At 49.3% G+C, this 27,999-nt stretch overlaps 2 protein-coding genes across 4 annotated transcripts; one reads left to right on the top strand and one right to left on the bottom strand.

Moving 5' to 3' along the window:
• Positions 1–8,837: 8,837 nt before the first annotated feature.
• On the bottom strand, positions 8,838–9,359 carry NANOS2 (nanos C2HC-type zinc finger 2; the record flags this gene model as incomplete). Its single annotated transcript, XM_083370150.1, has 1 exon — positions 8,838–9,359. The coding sequence occupies one exon, from the start codon at positions 9,357–9,359 to the stop codon at positions 8,838–8,840; it is 522 nt and encodes a 173-aa protein (XP_083226276.1).
• A 4,718-nt stretch (positions 9,360–14,077) lies between these two features.
• On the top strand, positions 14,078–27,912 carry CCDC61 (coiled-coil domain containing 61). 3 transcript variants are annotated; one of them, XM_083369706.1, is made up of 14 exons: positions 14,078–14,098; positions 15,359–15,558; positions 16,291–16,373; positions 17,450–17,610; positions 18,400–18,552; positions 19,335–19,554; positions 20,627–20,709; positions 21,686–21,858; positions 22,628–22,706; positions 23,518–23,648; positions 24,934–25,012; positions 25,583–25,649; positions 25,766–25,880; positions 26,759–27,912. In XM_083369706.1, exons 2-14 carry the CDS (start codon positions 15,405–15,407, stop codon positions 26,854–26,856), a joined length of 1,596 nt encoding a protein of 531 aa, XP_083225832.1. In that variant the 5' UTR covers positions 14,078–14,098; positions 15,359–15,404; the 3' UTR covers positions 26,857–27,912. The 3 variants fall into 3 exon arrangements, 2 of the variants coding, with proteins under 2 accessions (XP_083225832.1, XP_083225833.1); XR_014493311.1 differs by lacking the exon at positions 14,078–14,098 and having other exon boundaries at positions 15,205–15,558; positions 26,759–26,973; positions 27,137–27,912; XM_083369707.1 differs by lacking the exon at positions 14,078–14,098 and having other exon boundaries at positions 15,204–15,558; positions 25,766–25,838.
• The last annotated feature ends 87 nt before the right edge of the window (positions 27,913–27,999 follow it).

Here is a 27,999-nt window from a genome sequence, read left to right as displayed (position 1 = left end):
CTAAGCGAATCATCATAAGAAATGAAGAGCTGCAGACAATCATCGGCTTACCATCGTTCATTTAGCGACTATTCAAAGTTACAACGGCACAGGAAAAAATGGACTTAAAACCGTTTTTCACACTTACGACTGCTGCAGCATCCCCGTGGGTCGCGTGATCGGAATTCAGACTCATATTTATGATGGCTGCCGTGTCCCCCAGGCTTACCTTCTGTCACCTTCCGACAAGCAAAGTCACCGGGGAAACATTTAACAGCCGTGTTGCTAACTTAACAACTGCAGCGTTCAGTGCAGGAAAGGTTGTAAAATGGGACAATGCTCAATTAGCAAATGATTCACTCAGCAACAGAACTTTTGGGCTTAATTGCGGTCATAAGTTGAGGACTTCCTATAACCTGTACTTCAAAACCAAAGAATTGATCTTTCTTTTGCAGGCAACCTGTACAGACCGTTACGATTATTATTAGAGTTGAGTAAACAGTCAGCTAAATGCTAAGACTGGATTTATTATTTTTATCCACCTATTTATTAGGATTGCTCTAAAGAACAGCAAAAAAATTGGACTCGGTTATCTGTATTGGAAGCCCCTTTCTGGTACCTGGAGGGGAGGCGGTTGCTTAGCAACGGCTGCAGTGTTATTTGCAACCTGCTGGGCTTAAGTTCCTAACAAGATATATAAAAAAGGGAATCTTCAGCTCCAGTCCTCATTTCCCATAAGGCTCAGGCACAGGAGCGGGGTGTGTGTGTGGTGTGTGTTTCTCACGTATTCTTCTGATGGGGGCACCCCTGTAGTGTACTGTATATCCACAAGACCACCAAAAAATATTTAGCTCAATGACGGACTCTGAGAGTGAATTCAGAGCCATGTTCAGCCATGAAAAGGTCCAGCAACACTCAATCAATCAGAATAGAGCTGGAAGGGACCCTGGAGGTCCTCTAGTCCAGCCCCCTGCTCAGGCAGGAGACCCTATACCATTTGTGACAAATGGCTGTCCAGTCTCCTCTTGAAAACCTCCAGTGTTGGAGCCTTCCCAAGTTCTGGAGGCAAGGAGTTCCACTGGTTGATTGTTCTAACTATCAGGAAATTCCTCCTCTGTTCTAGGTTGCTTCTCTCCTCCATAAGTTTCCATCCGTTGCTTCTTGTCCTGCCTTCAGGGGCTTTGGAGAAGAGCTTGACTCCCTCTTCTTTGGGGCAACCCCTGAGATATTGGACCACGGCTATCATGTCACCCCTGGCCCTTCTTTTTATAAAACAGGCCTAGATTAAGGAATGATTCAAAGGAACAGCAAATAGGAAGAAACTGAGGAGGAGGAGGAGAGATTTATTTTCAGGTAGCATCTATCCAGGGAATACAAAAGGTTTGAAACAAAGATTTGCAAAAAAAGTGATCAGAGAAAATGTCCTCCGAAAACGGATGAAAAGAAGAAAGAAGAATTAATCAAGGAGAAGGGGGACAAGCAAATATACCGTTAAGGTTGAGCGTATATTTGCACACACACACACACACACACACACACAGAGAGAGAGAGAGAGAGAGAGAGAGAGAGAGAGAGAGAGAGAGAGAGAGAGAGAGAGAGAGAGCAGAAGGGAAGGCAATCGGCATATGAACCTTGCAATTCAGCATCCAGATCAAGTCGCGCTCCCTAGCGGATTCTTTGAAAACAGCAAAATTGGCCTAAATAATTCTCTTTGGGAATTTCAACTTATGGACATAAATGAGCCCAAAATTTCTGTTGTTAAGTGAGACATCTGCTAAGTGAGTTTCGTCCCATGCTGCAACCTTTCTTGCCACAATTGTTAAGTGAATCCCTGCAATAGAATCTATTCTATTCTATTCTATTCTATTCTATTCTATTCTATTCTATTCTATTCTATTCTATTCTATTCTATTCTATTCTATTCTATTCTATTATTCTATTCTATTCTATTCTATTCTATTCTTATTTTAATTCTATTCTTATTTTAATTCTATTCTATTCTATTCTATTCTATTCTATTCTGTTCTGTTCTGTTCTGTTCTGTTCTGTTCTGTTCTGTTCTGTTCTGTTCTGTTCTATTCTATTCTCTGACCAGGCAAGAGCCCAGGTTTATTTCTGGAGAAACGGATGCGGGTTAAAGGATGAAGAATGAAAATGAAGCCGCCAAAGGCAGTCCAAATCTTTTGTGCTTCTCCGAGGCCCAGTTCTGACTTCCTCTTGCAGATGTTCTTCCCTCCTCCCCCTCCTGGTACTTGGTACCACCCTGCTCGCCTCTTTCTTGTCCCCATGGCGATGAGAGGCAGCCCCAACAAGGGATGCCCGGGGTTGCCATGGTGACGCCTGGTCTTCAGGGGAGAAGAAAACATGCCCCCCCCAGTTTCTCCCCTGCATTTGCCCTCTTCTTTACAGGAGGAGGCAATTTGAATTGCAGCCCTCAAAAAGGGCCCGGACACTCCGCAGCTGCGTCAAGACGAGGTGAAATGATTGTACCGCTCTCTGCAGATAGTCCTTGACTTACAACCACAAGGGAGCCCAGCGTTTCTGTTCTTAGGTGAGACATTTGTTAAGTGAATTTGCCTTCCCCCCCCACTTCTTACCACAGTTGCTAAGAGAATCGCTGCAGCTCTTAAGTTAGTAACCCTGGTTGGAAAGCGAACTTGGCTCCCCCCTTGACTTCGCTTGTCAGAAGGTTGAAAAGGGGATCCCGGGACACTGCGACCGTCGTAAATAGGAGTCAGTTGCCCAGTGCCTGAATTTTGATCCCGAGACATTGGGAATGCTACAAGGGTCGTCAGCGTGGACAAGGGTCCTAAGGCCATTTTTTCCAATGCCATTGTAATTTCAAACGGTCACTAAGTGAACATTGTAAGGCGAGGACCACCTGTATTTAAATTTATACGCTGCCCATCTTACTATCCAAAGCCATTCGTTGTCGCTTGCCTTTCCAGGACGAAACCCCTTCCAGGAAAAGGACCCAACCCCTTCCGAGGCTGACAAACGCTCGAATAGAATAACAGAGTTGCAAGGGACCCCGGAGGTCTTCTAGTCCAACCCCCTGCTCAGGCAGGAAACCCTATACCGTTTCAGACAAATTTTAATTTTAATCACATGATTACGGGGATGCTGCAAACCAGCCAGCCAGCATCAGCAGAAGGAAGCTTAGCCCCTCTGCGGTGGTTCCTCCAATCAATGAATCAGTGAATCAAAGAATCAACCCACAACCTCCGAAGGTCTTGCATAACGCGGCTCAGCTCAGCTCGGCGCTCCTTTGCTGGGGCTCCCGCCTGGTAGAGCAGGAAAGGTATAGGGCGGGAAAGGTATAGGGCGGCTGCCTCTGTTTAGGCGGCCGGGGGTTGCCCAAATAGGCCGAGGAGGTCAAAGAGTGTCGACTGGCGGCCCCCAGGGGGAGGGCGTTCTCTGTGGGCGCGCCAGACCTTTGGAACCGTTTACCGGTGGAGCTCCGGACGGCTCCCGACCTTCCTAAAAACATATTTATTTGAACAAGCCGGCCTGGTCTGATGGGTTTAGGGGTATTTTAACATTTTGTATTAATCTATTTAATTGGGCGACTGTATTTAATATTTCTTTTAATTTTTATATATTGTATTTTATTGTATTGCCCTGTACACCGCCCTGAGTCCTTCGGGAGAAGGGCGGTATAAAAATTAAATTATTATTATTATTATTATTATTATTATTATTATTATTATTATTATTATTATTATTATTATTATTATTATTATTATTATTCCTGCTGCCCAGCTGCACCGCGGTGTTACTCCTGCTGCAGTTAGCTTGGTGGTCCCAAAAGCAAAGAGTAGCAAACACAGTGAAGAGAAAGAAGGAAACATTTATCCAACGGGATGGAAAACTAAACAAAACAAAAAACAAAAAAAAAAGAAACATGCACATGGATGTGAATTTTGTTTAAACAGTCTACTTGTTTTTTTTTAATGCCTCTCTCTCACACACACACACACACACACAAACAGAGAGAGAGAGAGAGAGAGAGGTTTTATTCTTTTTCAGCTCCTAGCACTTGGAAGTAGCAAAAGGCAAACTTTGCAGCTCAGTGCAAAAGCATTATTATCATTTCCCCTTCCGAGGAGAATTCTTGTCTGCAATGACTTATGTGCAAAAGGAACAATTGGGGGGAAAACAACAGTGTGGGGGGGCACTCCTTCACGGTTTAATTATCTCCACATTCAACCAATAGCCAACGAATGAAACCAGAGTACCCCAACTTTAGCCACGTGAAGAAACTGTGAACCCCTCTGTTACGTACCGTAACGATGCAAGCCATGCACCCTCGCCCATTGTGGAGAAGCTAAGGGGCATTAGGATGGCGAAACAGCAATATAAACACAAGGTGGAGAACCACTTAGCAGACAACAATCCGAGGCAAGTGTGGCAGGGACTGCAGCACTTAACCAACCACGAGGGCAGTACGAGGAGCATGGTTGACACCGATGCCTCGTTGGCTGAGGAGCTGAATATCTTCTTCGCTCGCTACGAGGTTAATTTAATTTAATTTAATTTATTAATATTTCTATACCGCCCTTCTCCCGAAGGACTCAGGGCGGTGTACAGGGCAAGAATAAAACACAGAGATAAAAGTTAAAAGACCACACCCCGTAGCCTCTGCTGGCCGGCCTTCTGACTCTCAGCCACTCACCCTGTCTGAAGACCAAGTGAGAGCTGTATTGAAGGCTGTGAATCCCAGCAAAGCCGCAGGCCACGATGGGGTGCTGAGGATTGTGGTTAAAAACTGTGTCAACCAATTAGCAGGGGTCCTGACAAGGATTTTTAACATCTCCTTCGGCATGTGTACCATCGTGCTTGAAAGCAGCTACCATTGTCCCAGTCCCCAAGAAAACCGCAGTTGAGTGCCTGAACGACTACAGACCTATTGCATTAACGTCTGTAGTCATGAAATGGTTCGAAAGACTGGTTCTCCAACATCTCAGGACATGCCTCCCACTGGATTTCGATAAACATCAATTTGCCTACAGGGGGAACAGGTCGACAGACGATGCCATAGCTACTGATTTACACTCTGTAGCAAGTCATCTCGAGAAACCTGGAAGTTCTGTCCGGATGCTTTTTGTTGATTATAGCTTGGCTTTCAACACCATTTTGCCGAGCATTCTCATCGAGAAGCTGACTGACTTGAAATTCTCCCCCTCCATCTGCGATTGGATTGAAGACTTTCTTAGGGACCGGTTACAAACAGTGAGGGTCGGGTCTGCTTTGTCCACCCCCCTGAAGCTTTGCACTGGCTTGCCACAGGGCTGTGTGCTTTGCCCCTACTTGTACTCTTTGTACACATATGACTGCATATCATCTGACCCATCTACTGCGATAATTAAGTTCGCAGATGATACGACCGTGGTGGGTCTTATTACAGGTGGGGATGAGACAGCATACAGGGCGGAGGTACAAAAACTATCCACGTGGTGTTGTAACAACAACTTGCACCTGAACATCGGCAAGACGAAAGAGACGGTGTTAGACTTCCGGAGGAAAAAGGAGGAACCTGCCCCACTTTACATCGGGGAGGACTGTGTGGAGAGAGTTTCCTCCTTTAAATTTCTGGGAGTCTACCTCTGCGAAGATCTGACCTGGAAAGTCAACACAACCCAGGTGGCCAGAAAGGCCCAACAGAGACTCCACTTTCTCAGGGTCTTGCGGAAGAACAGGGTAGAACAACAGCTAATGACCCTCTTTTACCGGTCTACTATAACCGTCCGTCCCAACACTTTCGGCAGGAGCATTTGTATTTGGGGCGGGAGAATTCAGGCAGGTAATTGGAGGAACACCTGAGGGCTTATGTGCGTAAGTACCAGCCATTACCTGTAGCTGGGCAGCTGTTTTCTGGAGACAATAAAGAGATGCTTTGACGCTGTGTCGCTCCTTGCCTATTGACTTACCACACTACATAAAACCCTCTGTTCCGTGGGTCTGCAGATATCCCCCACCCGCACTGAACTGTAGCCCAAATTTGGGGTCTTCTGGGTGGGGTGCAAGGCAGACCCCCACCCCTCCTTCCCAGCTGCTGGCTCCAACTGCCCCTTTCCCTGCTGCAGCCTGGAAAATGGTGGAGTGTGGGGGCTTCAGGAGGTCCAGATTAAGCCCTCCTCTCTCCCAGCAAGTTTGAGTAAAACTGCTTTGGAATAACGGACCTCTTGGGGGTTGTGAGAACGTCCCCCCCGTCATGATGAATCCCCCTGTTACCAATAAAGGAGAGTATTTGTAGCTCAGGGTTGAAATGAAATGAGGGGTCCTTGGGGTGCTCTGAGAAGACCCCCTAATCTCTTGTTTGGGGATGAACAGAGTGGGATGGGGGGGCAGGGCGGTGCCAATGTTTTCCCTTCTCTGTGAAGCTGTTCAGTCAGTTAGAAGAGTTTCTCTCTCAAGCCCCCCCCCCCCACCCTGCCTCAGCAGGACAGTTGTCTGCATGAAAGATACAAACTTCCGGTTTGACCCAGGCCCCAGGCAGAAATCTTGCTGGCGGGGGAAGGAGGGGAGGCTTTCTGCAAGGAGGAGCTGGAAACGTAGCCTGAAGCTGCAACCCAGCCATGCAAAACCAGGGATGACCTGGCTGGGGGGTTATCAAAGGTCCGTGCATCCAAGAAGGAGGGGGGGGAGGAAGAAAATCCAGCAGGAGCATTTAAATGCAGCCCCTCCCCCAGTTCTCTGCAGACACATCAGTCTTCCTTCAACTGGGGTCACCTGCAACGGTGGTGGACTGCGACACCCATGCTCCACACCAGACCTGGAGGTCCTCCGGGTTGAGCTGGAAGAGTGAGAGAGAGGTTGAGCACGGGCGACCCAAGGTGGACCATCGGAAGTGAACGCTGGTGGTGTGGTGGGAACGTTCTAATTCAGGGTTGCTCGACTTTGGCTACTTGAAGATGCTTGGATTTCAAGCCCCACTCAGCATGCTAATGACCTTTAAGGCGTGTGGACTTCAACTCCCAGAATTCCCCAGCCAGCACACTAGTATGCTTGAAGACGTGTGCACTTCAAGTCCCAGAATTCCCCAGCCAGCATGCCAGTGAACTTGAAGATGGGTGGACTTCAATTCCCAGAAGTCCCCAGGCAGCCAATGAAGTCCACCCATCCCTATCCCCTCCCGATCTTATACTTTCTGCTTCCTAGATGCCCCCCCCGGGGGGGGGAGTTTCAGTGGTTATTGGAGAATTGCTGCTATTCAAGCAAATTGCCTGGTGTTTGGGGGCCAAGGCTGTTTCCTAATTTGGTCCAAATGCCAAACTGACTGTTTAATCATTGTTGTTTCTCACTGATTGCAAAGTGTCAGAAAAGTGCATTTGGATTTGCAGGGTGCGTGATATGAACGAATCAAGTTTCTAGCCCCTGGGAATGCTCAGGTGATAAATGTTTGTAGAAACCTCTCCAGGAGGAGAGGTCTGATTGCCTCTGCCAGTAAAAAACCAGAACGTTTTGTGACACTTCCAAACTTTTAAAATAAGCATGGCTGCCTCTTGTATTTCATTTTAAGCTGCTTATAAATCCATTCTTCCTCATGCAGACAAGGCAAATCTAATATCGGCCACGGGTGGCAACCCTTTGCGTGCTATCTTAAGTTATAGAAAACCATGCCACAATAATAATAAACTTTTATTGTCAAAGTACAACGTGTACATTGAGATTAGCTGAGCCTCCCCCTGTGCTCTCTCCCCCCAACACACAGTGACAACAAACCCTCCATCCCACCACACTATGTGAACCAACTACACCACACACCGGCCAATAAACGTGTGCAAGCTAAAACAAAATGATGGTGGTGCAAGTATCAAGAGCCAAAAAAGAGAATCCAGAATTTTTCCAGAGAGTTTTCATTGCTAGAAGTGAAGACTTGATCCTCCCAAGCATTATAAAGTTATGCGGATTGCAGAAATAAATGTTGATTTTCAACTTTTGCACAGCTTGCAAAAAAACCCAAAACAGGTCACTTTCAGTTTGTGAGCTCTTACCTTATTCCCTCTAACTAGTGCATCAAAATACTGCAAACTGCACCTTAAGACACAACTATGCAACTTGAACAAAGTGAAACCTGCTTAGTTCCAAATCAACATTAAATCTGGAGGGAAGATTTAAGCATCGCATGACAACCCAGGAAAATTCAAGACAGGGATTAAAAGCAAAGAAAGTGAAGCAGTGATTTGGTGCAATCAGGAACAAACACTGTTTATTAAACGTCAACATGTTACTAGTTTTAAAACAATAATCATAATAAACTTACACATTGCAAACCCAGATAATAAATACTGCTCAAAGTGTCTCAACTTGTCTAACGTGGGCCAGTCAGGAACACTTCAAGAAAAGGAACGAAGATCACCACCTATTTTCCTTTTTATCATGGTTAATTTAAGACAAACGGCAACTTCCTTTGCACATAATTCAGGACAATCACAAACAAACAAACAAAAGACTTCTGAACTTACAGGTTTAATTTTGGAAAACAGAGTCCTGCTTGTTTCTATCCAAAACTGAATTCTGGTGCAGTTGAAATACACAAATCTTCCTCTTTTTTCAAAACAAAGTTTGGTCTCATCCACCATATATATATATATATATATATATAAAATAAAGTCATGCAAAGTCACCTCTTTTGCAACTATGATTTTTGAAGAACTGCAAATGGGGGAAACCCAATTTACTGCTTGGTATCTTTCTTTCCTTCCAAATCTTAGGTGGTGCCTTTCCTTCTCTCCATCCACTCTCCCGGCGTTTAACTTTTCTTTCTTTTTTTCCCTCTCTCTCTCTCTCTCTCTCTTCCGCTTTTCCACGGCACAGATTGGGGAGGGCGGGCTCCCCTTGTGGGTGTCATACTTTTATCTCTTGATCAGGCGTCCGGCCGAGTTGCGCCCGCTTCTGCGGTACAAGCATTGCTTCGCCTTATTGTAGGGACAGTACTTCAGTGTGTGGGCCTTGTCGGCGGTGGCCCCACAAAGCGGGCAGGTGTAATTGCGTAGAATGGGGCAGACCACCACACCATCAGCTCTCTTCAAGGCGTGAGAAGAATAGACCTTCTTGGACTCCCCATTGTGCTTGCAGAAGTTGCAAACCCCTTGCTGGGTGGGTGGAACGGGCTGGGGGTCTCTTTTGCAGGTGCCCTTCTTGGAACTGCGGGTCCTGCTGTTGTCGCTGCCCTTCCCCCGATGCAGAATGATGAGTTTCAAGAGGTCTTTCTGAGGAGGAGGAGGAGGAGGAGGAGGCTTCTTCCGTTCCTCAACAATCTCCATCACGACTTTGGAAAGGTTCAAATAATCCTTCCACTGGTCAAAAAAGCGCCCTTGGGTGCCCTTGGGCCTCGGAACACACGCTGGAGAAGACTGGGATGAAGTGGAGAGCATGGTGACCAGTGGAATCAGTCCCAGCCAGGCACACCTCTCTGAATGAGCACGGGACACACTCACATACACACAGAGAGAGATATTAAACTGCAATTTAAACAATGTTAATAACTGTTCTGAAGAGGTGGAGTCTGAAATTTAAATGGCCTGGGAAAACAACTCCTTAAATGTCTCCATCTGGATCTTCCCTCTCTTTACCTTTCTGGAATTGAACCTGACCACATGGAGACACTGAAAGGTCTTCTGCAAAGATCCCTTGACCTGCCAAGGAAAAAGTTCATCCCTTTTCCTTCTCCCACCCCCACCCCACCCTTTTTTTATTGCAATGTGAGCTTAGGCATTGGCCAACCCTGGGCACAAAAGCTGCAAATTGCCCTTGGCTCCAATGTAAAATTTGGCTTCCATTTCTGTTTTAGGTAATGCACCAAGGATGGTGTGGCGGAGAACCATTTGCCAACTGTGGCTGGAAATTGATGAGGTTTCCCCTGTCAAGTTTCATAAAGCAAAAAAGGGGGTCAGATTCATGGATATTTTTATTTTAAGAAGAATTGCTGGCTAGCAGTGCACCCATGATGTTAACTGGTTGGGTCATGTCCACAAGAAAACCACCAAGCTTAGAGAGCACCAAGGACCCCACAGTCCTCCTCCTCCCCCCTACTTTTCCTTCTCCTCCACTCCTCAACCCCCTCTTCCTTCTAGCACTGAAGATGTTACTTAGTTGGATCATGAAACATCTGCAAGAAAAGTACCAAGCTCAGATTGCATCAAGGATTCTGCAAAGACTTCATAAGAGGCCAGAGGCCAATATCTGCCACGCCTACAGTTGTATTTAGGAAAGCACGTGGCTGACATGGATGCACCTACCGTGTTCAAAAGCCATAGTTTTTCTTAGATGGCTTATGGTGATCAGGACATGATGATGGTGCATCAGTCAACCACAAAAGATGGATGAAACACAGATCGGTGGGCCTTAAAGGGCCTGGAAAAAGATTTCACCTGTTCCTGAAGGTCAGAAGCAAAAAATTGTAAAGGCCTCTCTGGAGGTGAGTCCATAAAAGGCAGTCCTTAGAATCCCACCGTCCACATGACATCTAAGTCTGAGATACGCACGGAAACAGGTAAAGAACCCGCTCGAGATGGACCTCCAGCAAAAAGTCCAAATTTCCCTATGAACTGCATCCAGGGGAAGAAGCTAAAACCTGCCGGAGGTGGTAGAACTTCAGGGAGATGTGCAGACCTCATCCTGAGAGCCTCTTCCAGTTCTGGGATGAATGGGTGGACATTTTCCCCATCTAAGGCCTCCACCTTGTGCTTGGCAGATCAAAGCTGCCCAGAGAGGTACATCTGCCAGAAGGCTAACCTGTTCTTGTCCAGGTATGGGCACAGGAGGCTTCAGCTGAGAAGCTGATCAAAGCCACTCCACACCAGAGAGCTTGGCGGAACATCAAGAGATAAGGAAAGTCCTCTTCTGAATGTCCAGAAGAATACGTATGGCGTGGCTAGGCCCCTTGTTCTGATCCATCACCACCACTCATCTTTGTTCCCACGAGGGAGAGAGGGGAATGGGACACAAAGCACAAGCTTGTGACGTCCCATTGCTAAATCTCAACTGATCAACTGTCTCTGAGTCCACTCTGAAGCCTAAGTAGAGTTCCTGGACAAGCAGGAATGGGTGAAATTCTGGGAGTCGAAGTCCACACATCTGCAGGTTGTCAAGGTTGGAAAATACTGTAATAGTCCATCATACTATACTTTATTGATCTTAGCTCTTGGACGCTATTTCACACTCTCTTTAACCAGGCTCCTCTTTCAGCTGGTTACCAGGTTAGCCCAGACGCCCCCAAGGGAGCTAAAAGTGAGATTGAAATTGGTTAATCCTATGAAGACCATCCACCAACTTGAGGAAGCATGTGGACATACAGCAAGCTTTCCCTTCTAGCCTGGATGGGCCAAAGTTGGCTTCGAGAAACCTCTAGGACTGATGGTCAATGCACATAACCTAATTCTCAGGTTCCCAAAAAACGGAAGAGAAACACACTGTTTTTTTTCTTTCTAAACAGTTTTCTTGAGTGTTCCTCACCCAGAGACTTTGATCTTGTCAAACGGAAGCAACAAATACTTCAAAGAAGCAAACTGAAGCAAAAGTTCAGAGAAGAGCAACGAAGCTGATCCAAGGCCTAGAGACTAAAACATACGAAGAACGGCTCCAGGACTTGGGTTTGGCTTGTCTAAAGAAAATAAGAAACAGCATTCCAGTATTTGAGGGGCTGCTACAAAGAAGAGGGGGTCAAACTATTCTCCAAAGCAGCAGAGGGCAGAACAAGAAACAATGTTTGGAAACTGATCAAGGAGAGAAGCAACCTGGAATTGAGGAGAAACTTCCTAACAGTGAGGACAATTAACCAGTGGAACAGCTGGCCACCAGAAGTTGTGGGCGCTCCATCACTGGAGGTTTTTAAGAAGAGACTGTCACTTGTCTGAGATGGTATAGGTCAGGGGTAGGCAACCTTGGCTCGTGGACGTCAACTCCCAGAATTCCTGAGCCAGCATGGGGGAACTATGGCCCCTTCATGACTCGTGGACTTCAACTCCCAGAATTCCTGAGCCAGCCTGGCTCAGCTTGGAAACCTCTCCCTTTCCCCTCAGCGTGGCTGGCTCAGGAATTCTGGGAGTTGAAGTCCACGAGTCATCAAAGAGCCAAGGTTGCCTACCCCTGGTATAGGTTCTCCTGCTTGAGCAGGGGGCTGGACTAGAAGACCTCTAAGATCACTTCCAGCTCTATTCTATTCTACTTGTACCATTAAAGAAAGACTCTGAAAAGCCATCTTCACTCTCTTCTTCCCAATCAAATTATAGAGAGTCCACAACTTACAACAATGCATTTAGTGATGGGTCAAAGTGCCTGGGAAGGCTACCCTTGGAATCCTGCATCCAGTTTTGGTCACCACGATGTAAAAAAGATGTTGAAATCCTAAGTGCAGAGAAGAGCATCAAAGATGATTGGGGGACTGGAGGCTAAAACATATAGGGAACGGTTGCTGGAATTTGGTATGTTTAGTCTAACGAAGAGGAGGGTGAGGGGTGACATGATAGCAGTGTTCCAATATCTCAGGGGCTGCTCCAAAGAAGAGGGAGTCAAGCTATTCTCCAAAGCACCTGAAGGCAGGAGAAGAAGCAACCTAGAACTAAGGAGAAACTTCCTGACGGTGAGGACAATTAACCAGTGGAACTCCTTGCCTCCAGTGCTCCAACACTGGAAGTTTTTAAGAAGAGAATGCCCAGCCATTTGTATGAAATGGTATAGGGTTTCCTGCTTGAGCAGGGGGTTGGACTAGATGACCTCCAAGGTCCCTTCCAACTCTGTGATTCTGTACCTTCCAACTTTATTATTATTATTATTATTATTATTATTATTATTATTATTATTATTATTATTATTATACATGAAACTCAGTCAACTGAACACTCAAATTGACTGGCACTAATGGTTGACACGGGTTGCTGCCAGCATCCTAGGTATCAACCAGATATCTCATTATTATTATTATTATTATTATTATTATTATTATTATTATTATTATTATTATTATTAATTATTATTATTATTTATTGTTATTGTTATTATTATTTTATACTGGCACTGAAAAATGTGTCTTATGACCGCTTTTCACAGTTACAACCTTTGCAGCATCCCCATGATCATGGATGCTCTCATTTTCTTCAAGAATCTGACTTTATTGAAACTCCTGCAACTTCTGGCTCTATTTTTTAATAGTCAAGTTTGTGAGCTGAAGCAATCTTCTTTTGATACCTTGCAAGGCTTGGAATAAAAACAAGCAATTTCTGGAAATCCAGACAGGAAATATTAAATCTTGCAAAGGAGAAATGTACCAAGCTGCCTCTTAAAGGCTTCATCTCTCTTGTATGCTGAATTATTTACTTAAATATTAACAGAATACTTACATTTATTGATTGGCCATTCACTACATTTGACTGTATGCATAAGAAAATTCCCATTATGGAATTTGTCCCCCGAAATCAGAAGGGTCCCCCATCTTGCAATGTAGAATTCTTAAAATTGCCAGTCCATGAAATACCAACCAATACATGGAACTCCACATGCCAATTAAAAAACTATTTGGAAACTGGAGGGTAAGGGCATTCATAGTAAAAAAAATCGTGCATTAACTAAGGCAAGAAAGCAATTTTGCTTTCGGTTTTTGCAACACGTGCCCTTTGCGTGCGTTACAGTCGGCGCAAGCGAGTCTCGAACCCGCCAACTCTCCATCTGAAACGCCGCATTTTCAGCGCGGTCGCTGCGCTTCGCCCCGAACAGCCGCTAGGTGTCGCTAAAGCGGCACAGTTTTTTTTCAATCCTTTCTCCGCTCCTGCCGCAGGAATGCCGACCCCAAGATTGACCGGCTGAGTCTCCAATAGGCGCGCAAAAGGGCGGGTTCTGGGCGGGGTTCTCAAGGGGCGAATCAGGGAGGAGTTGCCGCCTCCCGCCTTGCCGATAGGGCGGCTCTTCAAGAAACGAACCGAGCAAACGGCGGGGCTTCGCAAGCGGGCGGGCCCTATTCTTTTGATTGACGGGCAGCGAGGCATCACACGAACGGGGGAGGATGATTGACGTTGCCCGGAGCCAATGAGGGCGCGTCATCGGTTGACTCAGACACCAATGGAGGGGCGAGGGCGGAGCCTCTTCTCCGAGGCGGCAGTTGAGGTGGGACGGCGCGCAGGTAACTTGTTTTCGGGGGGGGGCTCGTCTTGCACCCCCCCCCGGACTCCCCATCCTTCCTCGGGCTGCCCCCCCCCCCGTTTTCCTTTCTCCGTTGCCTTCAATCTTGCCCGGCCGGGCGCTCGCGGGGTGTCGAGGACTACACACCCCATCATCCCCAGGCAGCCTCTTGTGCTGGGTCGGCGCGGGGGGGGGGCGGTTTGTTTGGGACCCTCGCCGAAGACGCCAGGCTGTGCCGGCAGGCGCCTCCCGTCGAGCGCTTGTGGCTGGGGAGGATGGGGAGTGTAGTCCGACCCACACCCAAGTCTTCCTTGGGGTCCGGCTGCCCGGCTACCTGGACGCCAGATGGTCCTTGCTGAAGGTGTGTGTGTGTGGGGGGGGGTGGATGGATGATGGGAACTGATGGCCGACCCAGGTGGGAGTCAGGCTGTGTGGGATGATGGGCTAGGTAGTCCAGATGCCCAGCCAGCCAGTCTGCATTTGCCTGCTTTCTCATCGCCCCCCTCCCTAAACTAGCCACCCCCTTACTGAATCCCCTTACACACACACACACACACACACACACACACACACGTAGAGGTGAAAGGTAGAGCTTCTTGGATGAATCCAACATTTGGGTTTGCACAATGGGGTTAGCCAGGCTACTGAACTGACCCACATTCATGGTTTGCCCAGGGATATTGAAGCCCACTTAGTGGGTGAAGGTTTGGCTGGTGGAGATGGATGGAGGCTGGATTGGGGCTCCCTCCTTCATCTCCACCAGCCAAACCTTCGCCCACTAGGTGGGCTTCAATATCCCTGGGCAAACCATGAATGTGGGTCAGTTCAGTAGCCTGGCTAACCCCATTGTGCAAACCCAAATGTTGGATTCATCCAAGAAGCTCTACCTTTCACCTCTACGTGTGTGTGTGTGTGTGTGTGTGTGTGTGTGTAAGGGGATACAGTAAGGGGGTGGCTAGTTTAGGGAGGGGGGCGATGAGAAAGCAGGCAAATGCAGACTGGCTGGCTGGGCATCTGGACTACATAGCTCATCATCCCACACAGCCTGACTCCCACCTGGGTCGGCCATCAATTCCTTGGAGGTCTTCTAGTCCGGCCCCCTGCTCAAGCAGGAGACCCTGTCCCATTTCAGACAAATCGTCGTCCAGTCTCTTCTTCAAGACCTCCTCCTGGAGGCCAGAGGGAGACCCCGTGACGCCCGTCGGAAGGTTCTTGCCCCCTTTTGCCTGTCGGTAGAAACATCCCCCCTCTCCTGTGCCAGGCGACAGGCTCGTTTTGAGAAGCGGCGGTGAGTCTTCGGTCCCGCCATGGCCAAGCGGAGCGACTGCGGCCTGCAAGTCGACTATGTTTTCCGCGGAGTGGAGCACGTCGTTCGGATGACGACGGAAGGCAGCCTGCTAGAAGTGGAGGTGGAGGACCGGCTCACCACCGACCAGTGGCGGGGGGAGTTTGACGCTCCTTGTGAGTCTCGGGGGGGGGCATCAGGCGAGGGAGGGGGACAGGGGTGACGGTGGGGAAGAGCCTCTGGGAGGAAGCCCCCCCCAAGTCCTTTTGGGGAGGTAAATTTGCCTGGTCATTTGGAGCACAATGGTCAGGAAAGACCCCTACCCTCCTAAGCCCTTTGGAAGTTAAGGAAAACCACCACTGCTGTCCTCAGTTTAGGACCACAGTTCAGCCCAAAATTTCCCTGTTTTAAGGCCCGCTGTTAAGTGAGTTTTGCCCTGTTTTGCAATCCTTTTTCTGCCACCATTGCTAAGCGATTCGGTGCAGTTGTTAAGTAAATCAGGCGGTCATTAAGTGACCCTTTGCTTATAAGACTGTCGCAAAAGGGGATCGCGCGACCTCCCCCAGAACACTGCGACCGTCATAAATGTGAGTCAGCTGCCAAGCATCTGATTTTTGATCATGTGATCCTGGGGATGCGAACAACGGTCGTAAGTGGGGGGAAAGGGTCCCAGATCTCTTTTTTCCAGTGCCGTTGTAACTTTGAACGGTCACTAAATGAATTGTTGTAAATCAAGAACCCCCTGTAATCCTCCCCTCCGGGATCTTTCTGACCTGGGGGTGGCAGGCCCGTCCTTGCCAGGACCCTGGAGTCGGCAGAGCAGGTAGGACTGCCAGCCTCCCGTTCGTGAAAGGCAGCCATCCCTGCAGAAACTCAGATTTCTCGTTTCCCGTCCTCCCCTCCCGCAGTTATCGAAGACCTCACCCACAAGACGGGGAATTTCAAGCAATTTGGGATCTTCTGCAGCATGCTGGAGTCGGCCCTGGCCCAGGTGAGGCACAGATTGGCTTCCTGTGTGTGTGTGTGTGTGTGTGGCCACCATCGTTTGTGCCTAAATTCAGACTCCGGCTTGGCACGGAAATTGATCCAAGGCCGGGACTGGCCAGTCCTCGGTTTGGTTTCTTACACAAGTACCGGCGGTGCTCGACGTACGATCGCGACTGAGCCCAGGATCTCTGTGTCCAAGTTAAACATTTGGGAAGTGAATTTTGACCCATTTTACGACTTTTTTGGCCACAGTTGTTAAGCGAATCCCTGAAGTTGTTAAGTGAGTCACACGGTTGTTAAACGAATCCAGCTTCCCCAGTTGATTTTGCTTGTCGGAAGGTTGCCAAAGGGGATCACATGACATCCGCCCGGGACGCTGTGACCGTCGTAAATATGAGTCAGTTGCCAAGCGTCCGAATTTTGATCAGGTGACCGCGGGGGAGGCTTCAACGGTCGTCTGAAAAGTGAACGGAAGTCGCTTTTTTCAGTGCTGTTGAAACTTCAAATGGTCACTCAATGAACTGTTGTAAGTCGAGGACTGCCTCTGTTGATTTAGTAACGAATGAAGGGTCTTTGAGACTCTCTGAGCTTGCATGATTTTTTTGCAAACATTTCCTGACCCAAACTAGGTAACAACATCAATGCTACTGCTAGCATCGATGACGTTACCAAGTTGGGTCATGAAATGTCTGCAAGGAAATCCCCGAGCTCAGAGAGGACCCCACAGTCTCCTCCTCCTCCTGCTCCCCCCCATAAGCCCCCTTTCTTATAGCACTGATAATTCTACCTAGTTAGATAGTGAAACATCTGCAAGAAAAGAATCAAAGTCAGCACGAAAGACCCACAGTCGTCGTCCTCCTGCCCTTCACAACTCCCCCCCTCTTAGCACTGAAGGTGTTCCTTAGTGGGGTCACGAAACGTCTGCAAGCTCAGAGAGCAGCAAGGACCCCTCACTTCAACCCTGACCTGCGAAGAGGCTCTTCCATGGCTTAGTCACGAGTCTTCGGACTCCAAAAGCTGTTTGTGTGAACGATTCTGGGTACAATCTGGGGCTGTCTCTTTCTTTGCCCCCTTAAACAGAGCAGCGAGTCTGTAACGCTGGATCTCCTCACCTACGCAGACCTGGAGGCGCTGCGGAACAGGAAGATTGGCGTGGGACCCCGACACCCCTCAGCCTCCAAAGCCTCCCCCTTGAACTCCAAGCGTTACCTCATCCTGATTTACTCGGTGGAATTTGACAGGCAGGTTCAGGGGGGGGAGAGACCCAGAATTGGGGCCAAGAGCTTGACTAATCGGCTCCTCTGTGTTGCTGACTTAGGTATTTGGGGGTGAGGGATGGAAAATTTGGGGGACACTCAAGTCAACATTCAGGGGAACTCCGGCCAGTTGTGGCTTCGCTGCAAGGAGTGGGTAACTACAGGTAATCCTCAACCACAGTTGAGTCCAAAATTTGAGTTGTTAAGTGAGGCATTTGTTAAGTGAGCTTTGTCCCATTTTACGACCTTTCTTGCCACAGTTGTTAAGTGAATCACTGCAGCTGACCCGGTTGTTAAGCAACTCTGGCTTCCCCCATCGATTTTGCTTGTCAGAAGGTGGATCACGTGACCTTGGGACACGGCCACGGTTGCAAGTATGAACCGGTTGGCAAGCAATCTGAATTTTAATCACGGGGATGCCGCAAAGGTCATAAGTGTGAAAAACGGTCATAAGTCTTTTTTTTCCCCAGGGCCATTGTGACTTTGAACAGTCACTAAATGAACTCGTCAGTCGGGGACTTGCCTGTATGACAACTTGACGACCTGTGGACTTCAACTCCCAGAATTCCTGAGCCAGCCATGAATTCTGGGAGTTGAAGTCCACAGGTCATCACATTGCCATAGTGGCCCACAAGATATTGTCAGAAATTCAAGATGGCGGCTGGATTTGGGATCTCCCGTGGGGTGTTGAGCGGATGAGCTGTTTTGACTCTCATTTTTGTTCCCGTCTTCCGTAATTTTTGACTTGCGGCCTGTTGTCTTGATTCCTGACAGGATCCATTACCCACTACCCCTGCCCTACGTCGGAAAGCCAGATCCGGTCGTTCTACAGAAAGTGATTCGGGAGCTTAAAGAAGAATTGGCTATGTTGAAGGCTAAGCCAGGCAAGGACTTCCGGGACCTCGAGATCCGTCGTCTTCGGGAGGAGTGAGTGAGAGCAAAAAGGGGGGTGGGGGGGGCAGGATTTGGATCCAGAGATGGGGCAGGGATCCAGGGACTGTCCTCGGAATCCGTGGGGGGGCTGGAGGCCTGAACATTTAAGAGCCAGGAGTTAAATTGCTGAGAGCAATTAAATTCAATTAAAACTTGGACAGGCAGTCGTCTTAACAGCCAGATTTGAACTTAAAATTTCCCGTGTTAAGCGAGGCAGTTGTTGAGTTTTGCCCCGTTTCACAACCTGGCTTGCCACAGCTGTTAAATGAATTGCTAGTATTGTTAGTCCTCCCATTACAGCCTTTCAGCCAGTGACTGTTCGAAGTTAGCATTGCCCTAAAATACGTGAGTTGTGACCGTTTTTCACACTTAACGACCCTTGCGGCATCCCCACGGTCGCGTAGCCAGAACTCAGACTCTTAGCAACTGACTCATATTTATGACGGTGGCAGCGTCCCCGGAGTCACACGATCCCCTTTTTGGACCTCCTGACAGGCAAAGTCCACGGGGGGGGGGGGCAGGGGGAGCCAGATTCACTTAACAGCCGTGTTGTTACCGACTTAACAACGGCAGCGATTTGCTCCAAGGTTGTAAAACGGGACAAAATCCACGTCACAAATGTCTCGCTTGAAATTTGGGGCTGCGTTGTGGCCGTAAGTGGAGGGCTGCCTGTCGTTGCGCAAAAGCTTCCCTTGGGCAGCGGATGGCTGAAGTTTGGGGGGGGGTCTTGCAAGCCGGCCTCTCTCGCCCCCTGCCAACTCCCCCACCCCCCGCAGGCTGCAGCGCGCGCTGGAGGAGAAGCAGCTGATGGAGTCGCTGCTGCTGAACTGCCGGGAGGAGCTCCAGCCAGCGAGCGCCACGGGCAGTGGCTTGAAGGAGGTGAAGATCTTGAAGAAAGTGGTGCAGACTCTGGAGGAGCAGCTGAGCAAGGAGCGGGCCAAGCACCAGCGCCTGGCCGCCAGGCGCCTGCAGGAGAGCCGCCAGCTGGCGGACGAGGTGGGCAGAAGGCCTGGGAGCCCCTCGGGGGGGGAAACGCTATTTATCACCAGGGGTCGAAGTTCTGAGGATTGTGTATTTTCACCACTGTCTCAGGTTGTGGTGGGGTTGTGATCTAGTGCAACCCCCGGGCCGTGGACCAGTACCGGGCCGCGGCCTGCCAGCAACCGGGCCGCGCAAACAAGCAAAGCCCCATCCGCGGGATGCAGGCAGCGCACAAAACCATGCGCCCTCCGGTCCGTGGAAAAACCTCTCTCCACGGAACCGGTGGACCCTGGTGCTCCAAAGGTTGGGGGCCTCTGATCTAGTGGTTAAGGCACCAGACTAGAAAGCGGGAGACGGTGAGTTCTAGTCCCGCTTCAGTCACAAAAGCCGGCTGGGTGACTCTGGGCCGGTCTCTCTCTCTCTCAGCCCAACCCACCTTACAGGGGTGGTGTTGTAGGGAAACTAGGAGGAGAGCGCAGTAGGTATGTTTGCCACCTTGAGTTACAGGTGGTGCTTGACATAACAACCACAGGTAAGCCCCAAATTTCTGTCATTAAGCGAGACAGTTTTTAAGTGTGTTTTGGCCCTTTTTTATGACCTTCCTTGCCACGGACATTAAGCAAATCACTGCAGTTGTTAAGGTGGTAACCCGGTGGTTAATTGAATCTGGCTTCCCCCCTTGACTTCCCCCCCCCTGCGAAAGTGGACGCTGCAACCGACATAAATATGAGCCAATTGCCAAGCCTCTGAATCTTGATCACATGACCGTGGGGATGCTCAAACAGTTGCAAGTGTGAAAAAAGAGTACAAGCCACTGTGTAGTGCCGTCATAACTCTGAACAGTCACTGAACGGACGGTTGCAAGTTGAGGCTTAAAGTAAACCCCAGCCTGATCCACTGGCAGAGTTGGGGGCCTGCAGAGGGCAGAGAGGCGAGCCCCAAACCTCGGAGGGGCTACAAATGTATTGGAAGCGGGGAAAAACCCCTATTTTTAGCTGCTCCTGGCTTCAGCAGCCTGTAAAATTGATTGTCGTTTGTGTTGTATCCAACACAACTCTGCCTTGGCTCCCTCTTTCTGATCCCACAGCTTGCGGAAGTGAAGGCGACCGAGAGAAGCCTCCGGATCCGGGTGAAGAGCCTGACCAACGAGCTGGCTTTGTACAAAAAGGGGTAGGTGCCCTCAGCCAATCCCAGGCGGGTGGTCCTCACTTAACAACCGATCAAAGCTAGCCATGGACTCAAAAAAAAAAAAAAGGGTCACTTGCAACTCTTCCTCAGAGCTGTGACTGCCACATCCAGCCATTTCTCTCCCTCCCCCCCTCGCCCGGTCACAGGATCCCGTTTTGGGCCCTGGGGAACGGGATCACATTTACGACCTCAGTCTTAAGAGAAATGTCATGGCTCCGACTGAGGAAACCCTTCAAAAGAGCTTGTTTACCTTAAAGAATATTTCGAGAAACAAAGTATCGGCACTACATAGTCTGAAACCAAAAACTAATTCCCCTCCCCTCGATACAAAGTCACAAGGTGCAATTCTCTCCTCCAATTAACAGTCATAAATCACATTCCCCAATTAGCTTGAAGCTCGGGCTTCCTCCCCAAAGCCCGCCAAAACTCTTTATCAACTCTGGGCCTGATGAGCTTGGGTTCCCGCAGCCGAGTGGCTACGCTTACGACTAGCTGGACTCTCAGCCACACACCCCCTTCCAGCATCAACTAACTCTAAAAGCAATCGAGGGAAAATGGCTGCATTTCCATCTGTGGTCAAAGCAAGAACGTCGATGTTTTGCAGCGTTGACAACAGGGGTTTGCGATGTCTTTTGTCCGTTTCCCGCTTTTGTGGCTGGTTTCTGGCAAAGATACGCCCATTGGCTAGCATCGGTTCACCTAACAAGCAATTAACCATTAGTGGTCGTGACGCCTCGCTTTACGACCATTGTAACAGTGGTCCTAAAGTCAGATCAGGTCACGTGACTCAATTTACAACCGCAGCAACCTAAACCGAAATCCCAGTGCTTGCCATTTGGGCAAAGAGGGTGCCCACTGTTTCCTAACTTGAGCGCTTCCCGTCTCCCCTTTCCCCGGGTATGTTGCCCCCACTGGATCTTCTCTCTGAAACCCCTCTCCGCCATTTGTCTCATCCCAGCCTGAATCGGACTGGCGTCACAAAGCGAGACGGCCGTCGCTCTGCCTCGGAGGAACGGTCCAATTCACAGGACCGCAGCGTGCCCTGGCGAAGCAGCCGGCAACGGTCCTCATCCAGAGACGGGCGCAGCGGGAGCCAGGGACGCCTCTCCAGGCAGTCTCCTTCTCCGACAGGTGGGGCAAAGAAAATTGGTTGCCTTTGCGATTAGTCTATAAATAAACGTTGCTGATTTCCGCTCGATCTGGGGAGGGAATGGCCAGAAGTGCAGTCCTGTCGCCAGTGTCAATTTCCTCTTGGTTTTGCTTCCAAGATATTCTGCTCTTACTCCAAGCTGCTTTCTTTAACGATAGGGACTAGAAGCTCTTTTTATTCTTTGCTGAAAAGGGGAATTTCTGAACTTGCTGGCAAATGCTTTATTAAAGCATTTGGGGGCTGAACTTCCCTGCTGATTTACTGTAAATTGCCCAACACTCTGCTAATAGATGTAGGAAGAGAAGCTTCGTAGCTCAGGGTTGAAATGAGGGGTCCTCGGTGCTCTCTGAGCTGGGTGGTTTCCTTAATCCAACTAGGTAACATCATCTGGGCTAAAAGGGAATGGGGTTTGTGGAGGGGAGGAGGAGGAAGAGGACTGCGGGGTCCTGGGAGCTCTCTGAGCTGGGTGGCTTCCTTGCCACGACCTAACTAGGTTTCACGACCTAACTAGGTTACATCACCAGTCTAGAAGGGAGTGAGGTTTGCTGTCTGTCTAATCCATCTTTGGACACCTCTGTGCTAGGAAGTAGCCAGTCCTACTTTCCAATAAGCACTTAAGTCTTGTAGGGACATTTTTTTTTTAGCTCGGGCTGTTTTAAAAAAAGAAAAAAGGTTCCCTTGGGAAATTCACTCCTATAGCCAAAATAAATTCCTTACAAGTCCGTCGCTCTCCCTCTTTTCCGACGGCAGGTATCCGGGCCCCTCGCTTTGATCCCACAGCCTTCGTGAAGGCCAAGGAGCGGAAGCAAAAGGAGATCGAACAGAAAAAGTGAGTGGACTCCCCTGCAGACGTGCCTGGGTGTCTCCAATCCAGGAAGCGGATTGCTGCCCAGACCTGGCCTAAATGACCACTAAACCAGGAGGTCAAGGGCCACGTTGCTGATTTAAAAACGATTGCAAGCCTCAAATGAACGGCTGGCGCACAAATCAGCTGTTTGGGGGGGGGTTAGCTTGGTAAGGGCAGCAGTGGACCATCTTTTGGGTCAGTGGTGATGTTTGGCAATTTTAAAAAAAAAAAAAAATGCCGGTGAGTGCCTAGCCATATATTACTTTATTTATCAAATTTCTACACCTCCCAGCTACACCTGTGACTCTGGGAGGTTTTGAGAGAGCATAATAATATTGAAACATGTTGATTAAAAACAAGGACATTCAGATAATCATGCCGGCCGGCTCTGTGCCTTGTCTGATAAAAGGTAAAGGTTCCCCCGCACAGGCGTGCTAGTCGTTTCCGACTCTAGGGGCCGGTGCTCATCTCCGTTTCAAAGCCGAAGAGCCAGCGCTTGTCCGAGGACGTCTCCGTGGTCATGTGGCCGGCATGACTGGACGCCAAAGGCGCACAGAACGCTGTTACCTTCCCACCGCAGTGGTCCCTATTTTTCTACTTGCATTTTTAGTGCTTTCGAATTGCTAGGTTGGCAGACGCTGGGACGAGTAACAGGAGCTCACTCTTGTTACGCGGCACTCGGGATTCAACCCACCAAACTGCCGACCTTCCGATCGACAAGCTCAGCGTCCTAACCCACTGAGCCACCTGGAGCCGAAAAGGCGATGATTCCATTTCCGGTCTTCCTTTCCAGCCAGCGGAATCTCCATCGGGCCTTAGGAGACACCCCACCCAGTGGCTGGTACCACCACACTCAGCTCAGGGGCCACTCAGTCATCCCTGGCGGGAGCAGCCTTAACAAGCCACGCGGCCGCAGCTCTTCAGGTATGCCAGGTGCTTTGCCTTTATTCTGCGGCGGCACCAGGGTGCAAAGATTGGTGGGTGCCAAGATCAGGTCCTTGAACTCTCCGTACTCAAGAGGGGAACGGCAGAGAATCAGAATCAGAATAGAGCTGGAAGGGACCTCGGAGGTCTCCTATTCCAGCCCCCCCCCCCCCCCGCTCAAGCAGGAGACCCTACACAATTTGAGACAAATGGCTGTCCAGCCTCTTCTTAAAAACCTCCAGTGATGGAGTACCCACAACTTCTGGAGGCAACTTCTGTTCCACTGGTTAGTTGTCCTCGCTATTAGGAGGTTTCTCCTTAATTCCAGATTGCTTCTCTCCTTGATTCGTTTCCATGGGTTGTTTCTTGTCCTGCCTTTGGGCGCTTTGGAGAAGACGTTGACCCTGGGGCAGCCTCTCAAATACTGGAATCCTGCCATCAGGTGTCCCCCCCCCCTTAGTCCTCCTTTTCTCTAGACTGGCCATACCCAGTTCCTGCAACCGTCCTTCATATATGTTTTAGTCTCTAGGCCTTTAACCCTCTTAGTTGCTCTTCTCTGTGCTTTTTCCAAAGTCTCAACATCCTTTTTGTGATAGGGTGACCAAAATTGGCTGCAGTATTCCAGGTGTGGCCTCACTAGGGTTTTGTAAAGTGGTACTGATACTTCACATGGTTTTTATTCGATGCCTTTACACAACCCAGGATTATGTTAGCTTTTTGGGCTGCTTCCGCACCCCCAGCTAGCTTATGTTTGAAGGGATTGTCCACTAGGACTCCAAGGTCCCCAGTCTGCCAGTGACTGTTTCAATAAGCAGGACACGTCGGGCGCTTGTAGAAGCTATCCAGTTACAGGCAGTCCTCAAATTATTACTGATTGCTTGGCGACTGTTCTGACGGAGCCAGCTAGGAGGGTACTGACAACTCAGATTCAACCATTCAGTGGTTGACTGCCCCCCCCCCCGGGTTATCTGCTCAGCAACAGAGCGGCCATTATAGCCATTTGCAGCATCCCAAAGTCGCTTGACCGAATTTTACAACGGTTTTGAAAAAAAACAAACCCTCAACATTTACTTCTGATTTTTGGCAAAACCACGCCTATCTTGAGCCACTGCTTTGTTTAACAACTGTGGCATTCACTTAATGAATGCTGGGGGGTGGGAAAATGGGGAAATATTCTTCAACTTAACAACCACAGCGGGACCTGGGTGATTCACGAGTGCAGAATCACCCCTGGAGGGGGATTTGGGGGTCCTTGCCCCAAACGCCACTCTCTTTTTTTTTCCAGTGGAAAGCTTCCGCAGCAAACGGACTTCGGCCAGCTCCGGGAGTGAGATGGAAGATTATTCGGAACCTGTTGCACCCAGGTAAGGTACAGAGGGAAGATGGGGCTTCTTGCAATGGGGGGGGAGGACACGGGGGTCTGCGAAGCTGATTCTGGCAAAGTGTTTACTAAAGTTACAGCCTTAACTTTTCCCTCGCCGGTTCTTGTGTATAGAATAGCAATGTTCTCGACCTTGGCAAGCTTAAGCTGGGTGGACTTCAACCCCTGGAATTCCCCAGCCAGCCAAGAGGGAAGTTCTCTGGGAGTTGGAAGTCCGTACGTGTTCACTGGGAATTGAAGTTCACATCTTTCGAAGTTCATTAGCGTGTTGGCTGGGGAATTCTGGGAGTTGAAATCAAAACATCATCATGTTCCTCAGCATGCTGGCTGGGGAATTCTGGGAGTTAAAAATCCACACCTTTTAAAATTCACTAGCATGCCGGCTGGGGAATTCTGGGAGTTGAAATCCCCACATCTTAGGAGTAGCCAGGTCTCAGAAACACGGCTCTTTAAGCCACGTAGAGTGAAAATCTCCTGCAATGAAGGTATGACACGTCTACAATTTCACCGCGGGTGTTACCCCATCTGATGGATTGTGTCATTTTCCTTTTAGAGGCAGGAAGCGACTAGGCAGGAACAGGAAAGCCTTCAGCTCTTCATCTTGGAACGGCCCCACGGTGGTGAGTGATTCCCCCCAAGGTTCCTCTTTCCGAAGCTGGCTTTGGGCTCAGGGAACGCCCTGCCAGAGGGTCCTGCACAGACCGTGTGACCCCAGCGGTTCTTGTTCTCCGTTCAGGGTCCCCGTGCGGACAACGCTCACAAGAAACGTTTGTCAAGCACCCCGAATACAGGCAAAGCTGGGGGTAAAGGTAAAACTGCTGGTGTCTCGGAGGACATCTTGGAAAACTCAGGTGGGTGGGCATCCCTGGGTCAAGCTACTGTTTTATTTTTATTTATTTATATCTCCCCTTCATTTTTACAAATAATTCAAGGCGACAAACTTATTTAACACATCTTCTTCCTCCTATTTTCCCAACAGCCCTCTGAGGTGAGTTGGGCTGAGAGAGAAGGACTGGCCCAAAGTCGCCCACCTGGCTTTCGTGCCTAAGGCGGGACTAGAACTCCCAACCTCCTGGTGATTGGCCCAAAGTCGCCCACCTGGCTTTCGTGCCTAAGGTGGGACTAGAACTCCCAACTTCCTGGTGATTGGCCCAAAGTCGCCCACCTGGCTTTCGTGCCTAAGGTGGGACTAGAACTCACCATCTCCTGGTGATGGGCCCAAAGTCACCCAGCTGGTTTTTACGCCTAAGGCAGAACTAGAACTCACAGCCTGGTGCTTTACTGAACCAAACTGGCTGGCTCAGGAATTCTGGGAATTGAAGTCCATGAGTCATAAAAGAGCCGAGGTTGCCTATCCCTGGCCTAGGCCGCTTTATGACTTGTGGACTTCAACTCCCAGAATTCCTGAGCCAGCCACGCTGAGGGAAAAAGGAGAGGTTTCCAAGCTAAGCCGTGCTGGCTCAGGAATTCTGGGTGTTGAAGTCCACGAGTCATAAAAGAGCCGAGGTTGCCTACCCCTGTTCTAGGCACAGGAGCTGGCAGGTGTCCTCTGGGTGGTCATTGCCATCCAGGTGAGGAAGAATAGGGGAAACCACGCTGAAGAAATTCGAGGGGTATTTCTTAGATTTTTGGAGCCTGACACCTTTGAGGAAAAAGCCCTTTTGTATTCCTGGCGGCTGGCCTCGTGAACGGTTTGGGAAATGATCCTGCCTCCTGTCCCATCTGACAGAGAACCTGTACGAGGAGCCCTCAGCGGATCTCTCCGAGATTGACGCCCGCCTGCAGGCGCTGCAGGAGTACATGAATAAGCTGGAGACCCAGACGTAGCGCCCGGGAGCGATGGAGCCGAGCCTGCGCGATTCCTCGCCAGCGAGACCCGACCCAAATCTAGACGAGGTCCTTTCCCTCCACTCTGGCGACCTGCTTGCACCTCGCCCTTCCACGGTGACTGCCTCAAGCGGGAGGGCAGAGAGAAGGGGGGTGGGCGGGGGTGGCCGTTGTGCAAAATGTCTGCTTTGAAAGCCTTCCTAAGAATGACTTCATTAAAGGTTTCTAAGACCAACTTTCCTAAGAAGGTTTTTCTCTGGCAAATCCCTTTTGCGGCCAGTGTTTCTAAGGGGACTTGGACGCCCAGAATTCGCCAGCCAGCCGTGCAGCCCGATTGGCCCCTGCTGCATTTTGCTATTCTTCTTCCTTGCAAGTTCCCATCCTGTCTCTTCATCCTAAGGCAATGGACATCAACCTTTGTGGCTTGGCGGCCTGTCTGGAGGGAAGGAAAGAGGGGAACTGGGCTGCGTGAGCGTTGGGCCGGCAGGCACGTGCATGTGTGCGCGGCTCAACTTGCGCAAGTGGTGTGTCGTGTGCACCAGCCTGCCACTCATGTGAGTTCAGCTGTGCATGTGCATGCCGGCCTGACACCCATGCAGCCCGGTTGCAAATAGGCAGCAGTCCGCTGGGATGTGTCATACCTTCATTGCAGGAGATTTTCGCTCTACGTGGCTTAAAAGAGCCGTGTTTCTGAAACCTGGCTACTCCTAAGATGTGGGGATTTCAACTCCCAGAATTCCCCAGCCGGCATGCTAGTGAATTTTAAAAGGTGTGGATTTTTAACTCCCAGAATTCCCCAGCCGGCATGCTGAGGAACACGATGATGTTTTGATTTCGACTCCCAGAATTCCCCAGCCAACATGCTAATGAACTTTGAAAGATTGTGGACTTCAATTCCCAGAATTCCCCAGCGAACATGTACGGACTTCCAACCCCCAGAGAACTTTCTTCTTGGCTGGGTGGCAGGTTGGGGACCCCTGTCTTGGGATCAGTTTGCCGTTTCTTTCTCCTATGAAATCCTGCTTTATAGATTTATTAAAAAATGCTTTCTTGAAAGTCCAAGCCGTATTGAATGACCTTCAGCCCTCATTTTGCCAAATGTCGGAATTCCAGCAGATCACAGCGTGGTGATTTAGTTTCGTT

The sequence above is a fragment of the Vipera ursinii genome (genome assembly GCF_947247035.1).
Source record: "Vipera ursinii genome assembly, chromosome: 9".
In the NCBI taxonomy this organism is placed as follows: Eukaryota; Metazoa; Chordata; class Lepidosauria; order Squamata; family Viperidae; genus Vipera; species Vipera ursinii.
This window is presented reverse-complemented; position numbering and strand designations above follow the sequence as displayed.

What these genes read in the sequence shown, in the direction of transcription:
- CCDC61 (XM_083369706.1), top strand. Translation starts at nt 15,405, where the DNA reads ATGGCCAAGCGGAGCGACTGCGGCCTGCAAGTCGACTATGTTTTCCGC. An exon ending in CTGGCTTTGTACAAAAAGGG is followed by an intron (nt 20,710 to 21,685) that starts GTAGGTGCCCTC and finishes GTCTCATCCCAG; the next exon opens with CCTGAATCGGACTGGCGTCA. An exon ending in GCAGTCTCCTTCTCCGACAG is followed by an intron (nt 21,859 to 22,627) that starts GTGGGGCAAAGA and finishes TTCCGACGGCAG; the next exon opens with GTATCCGGGCCCCTCGCTTT.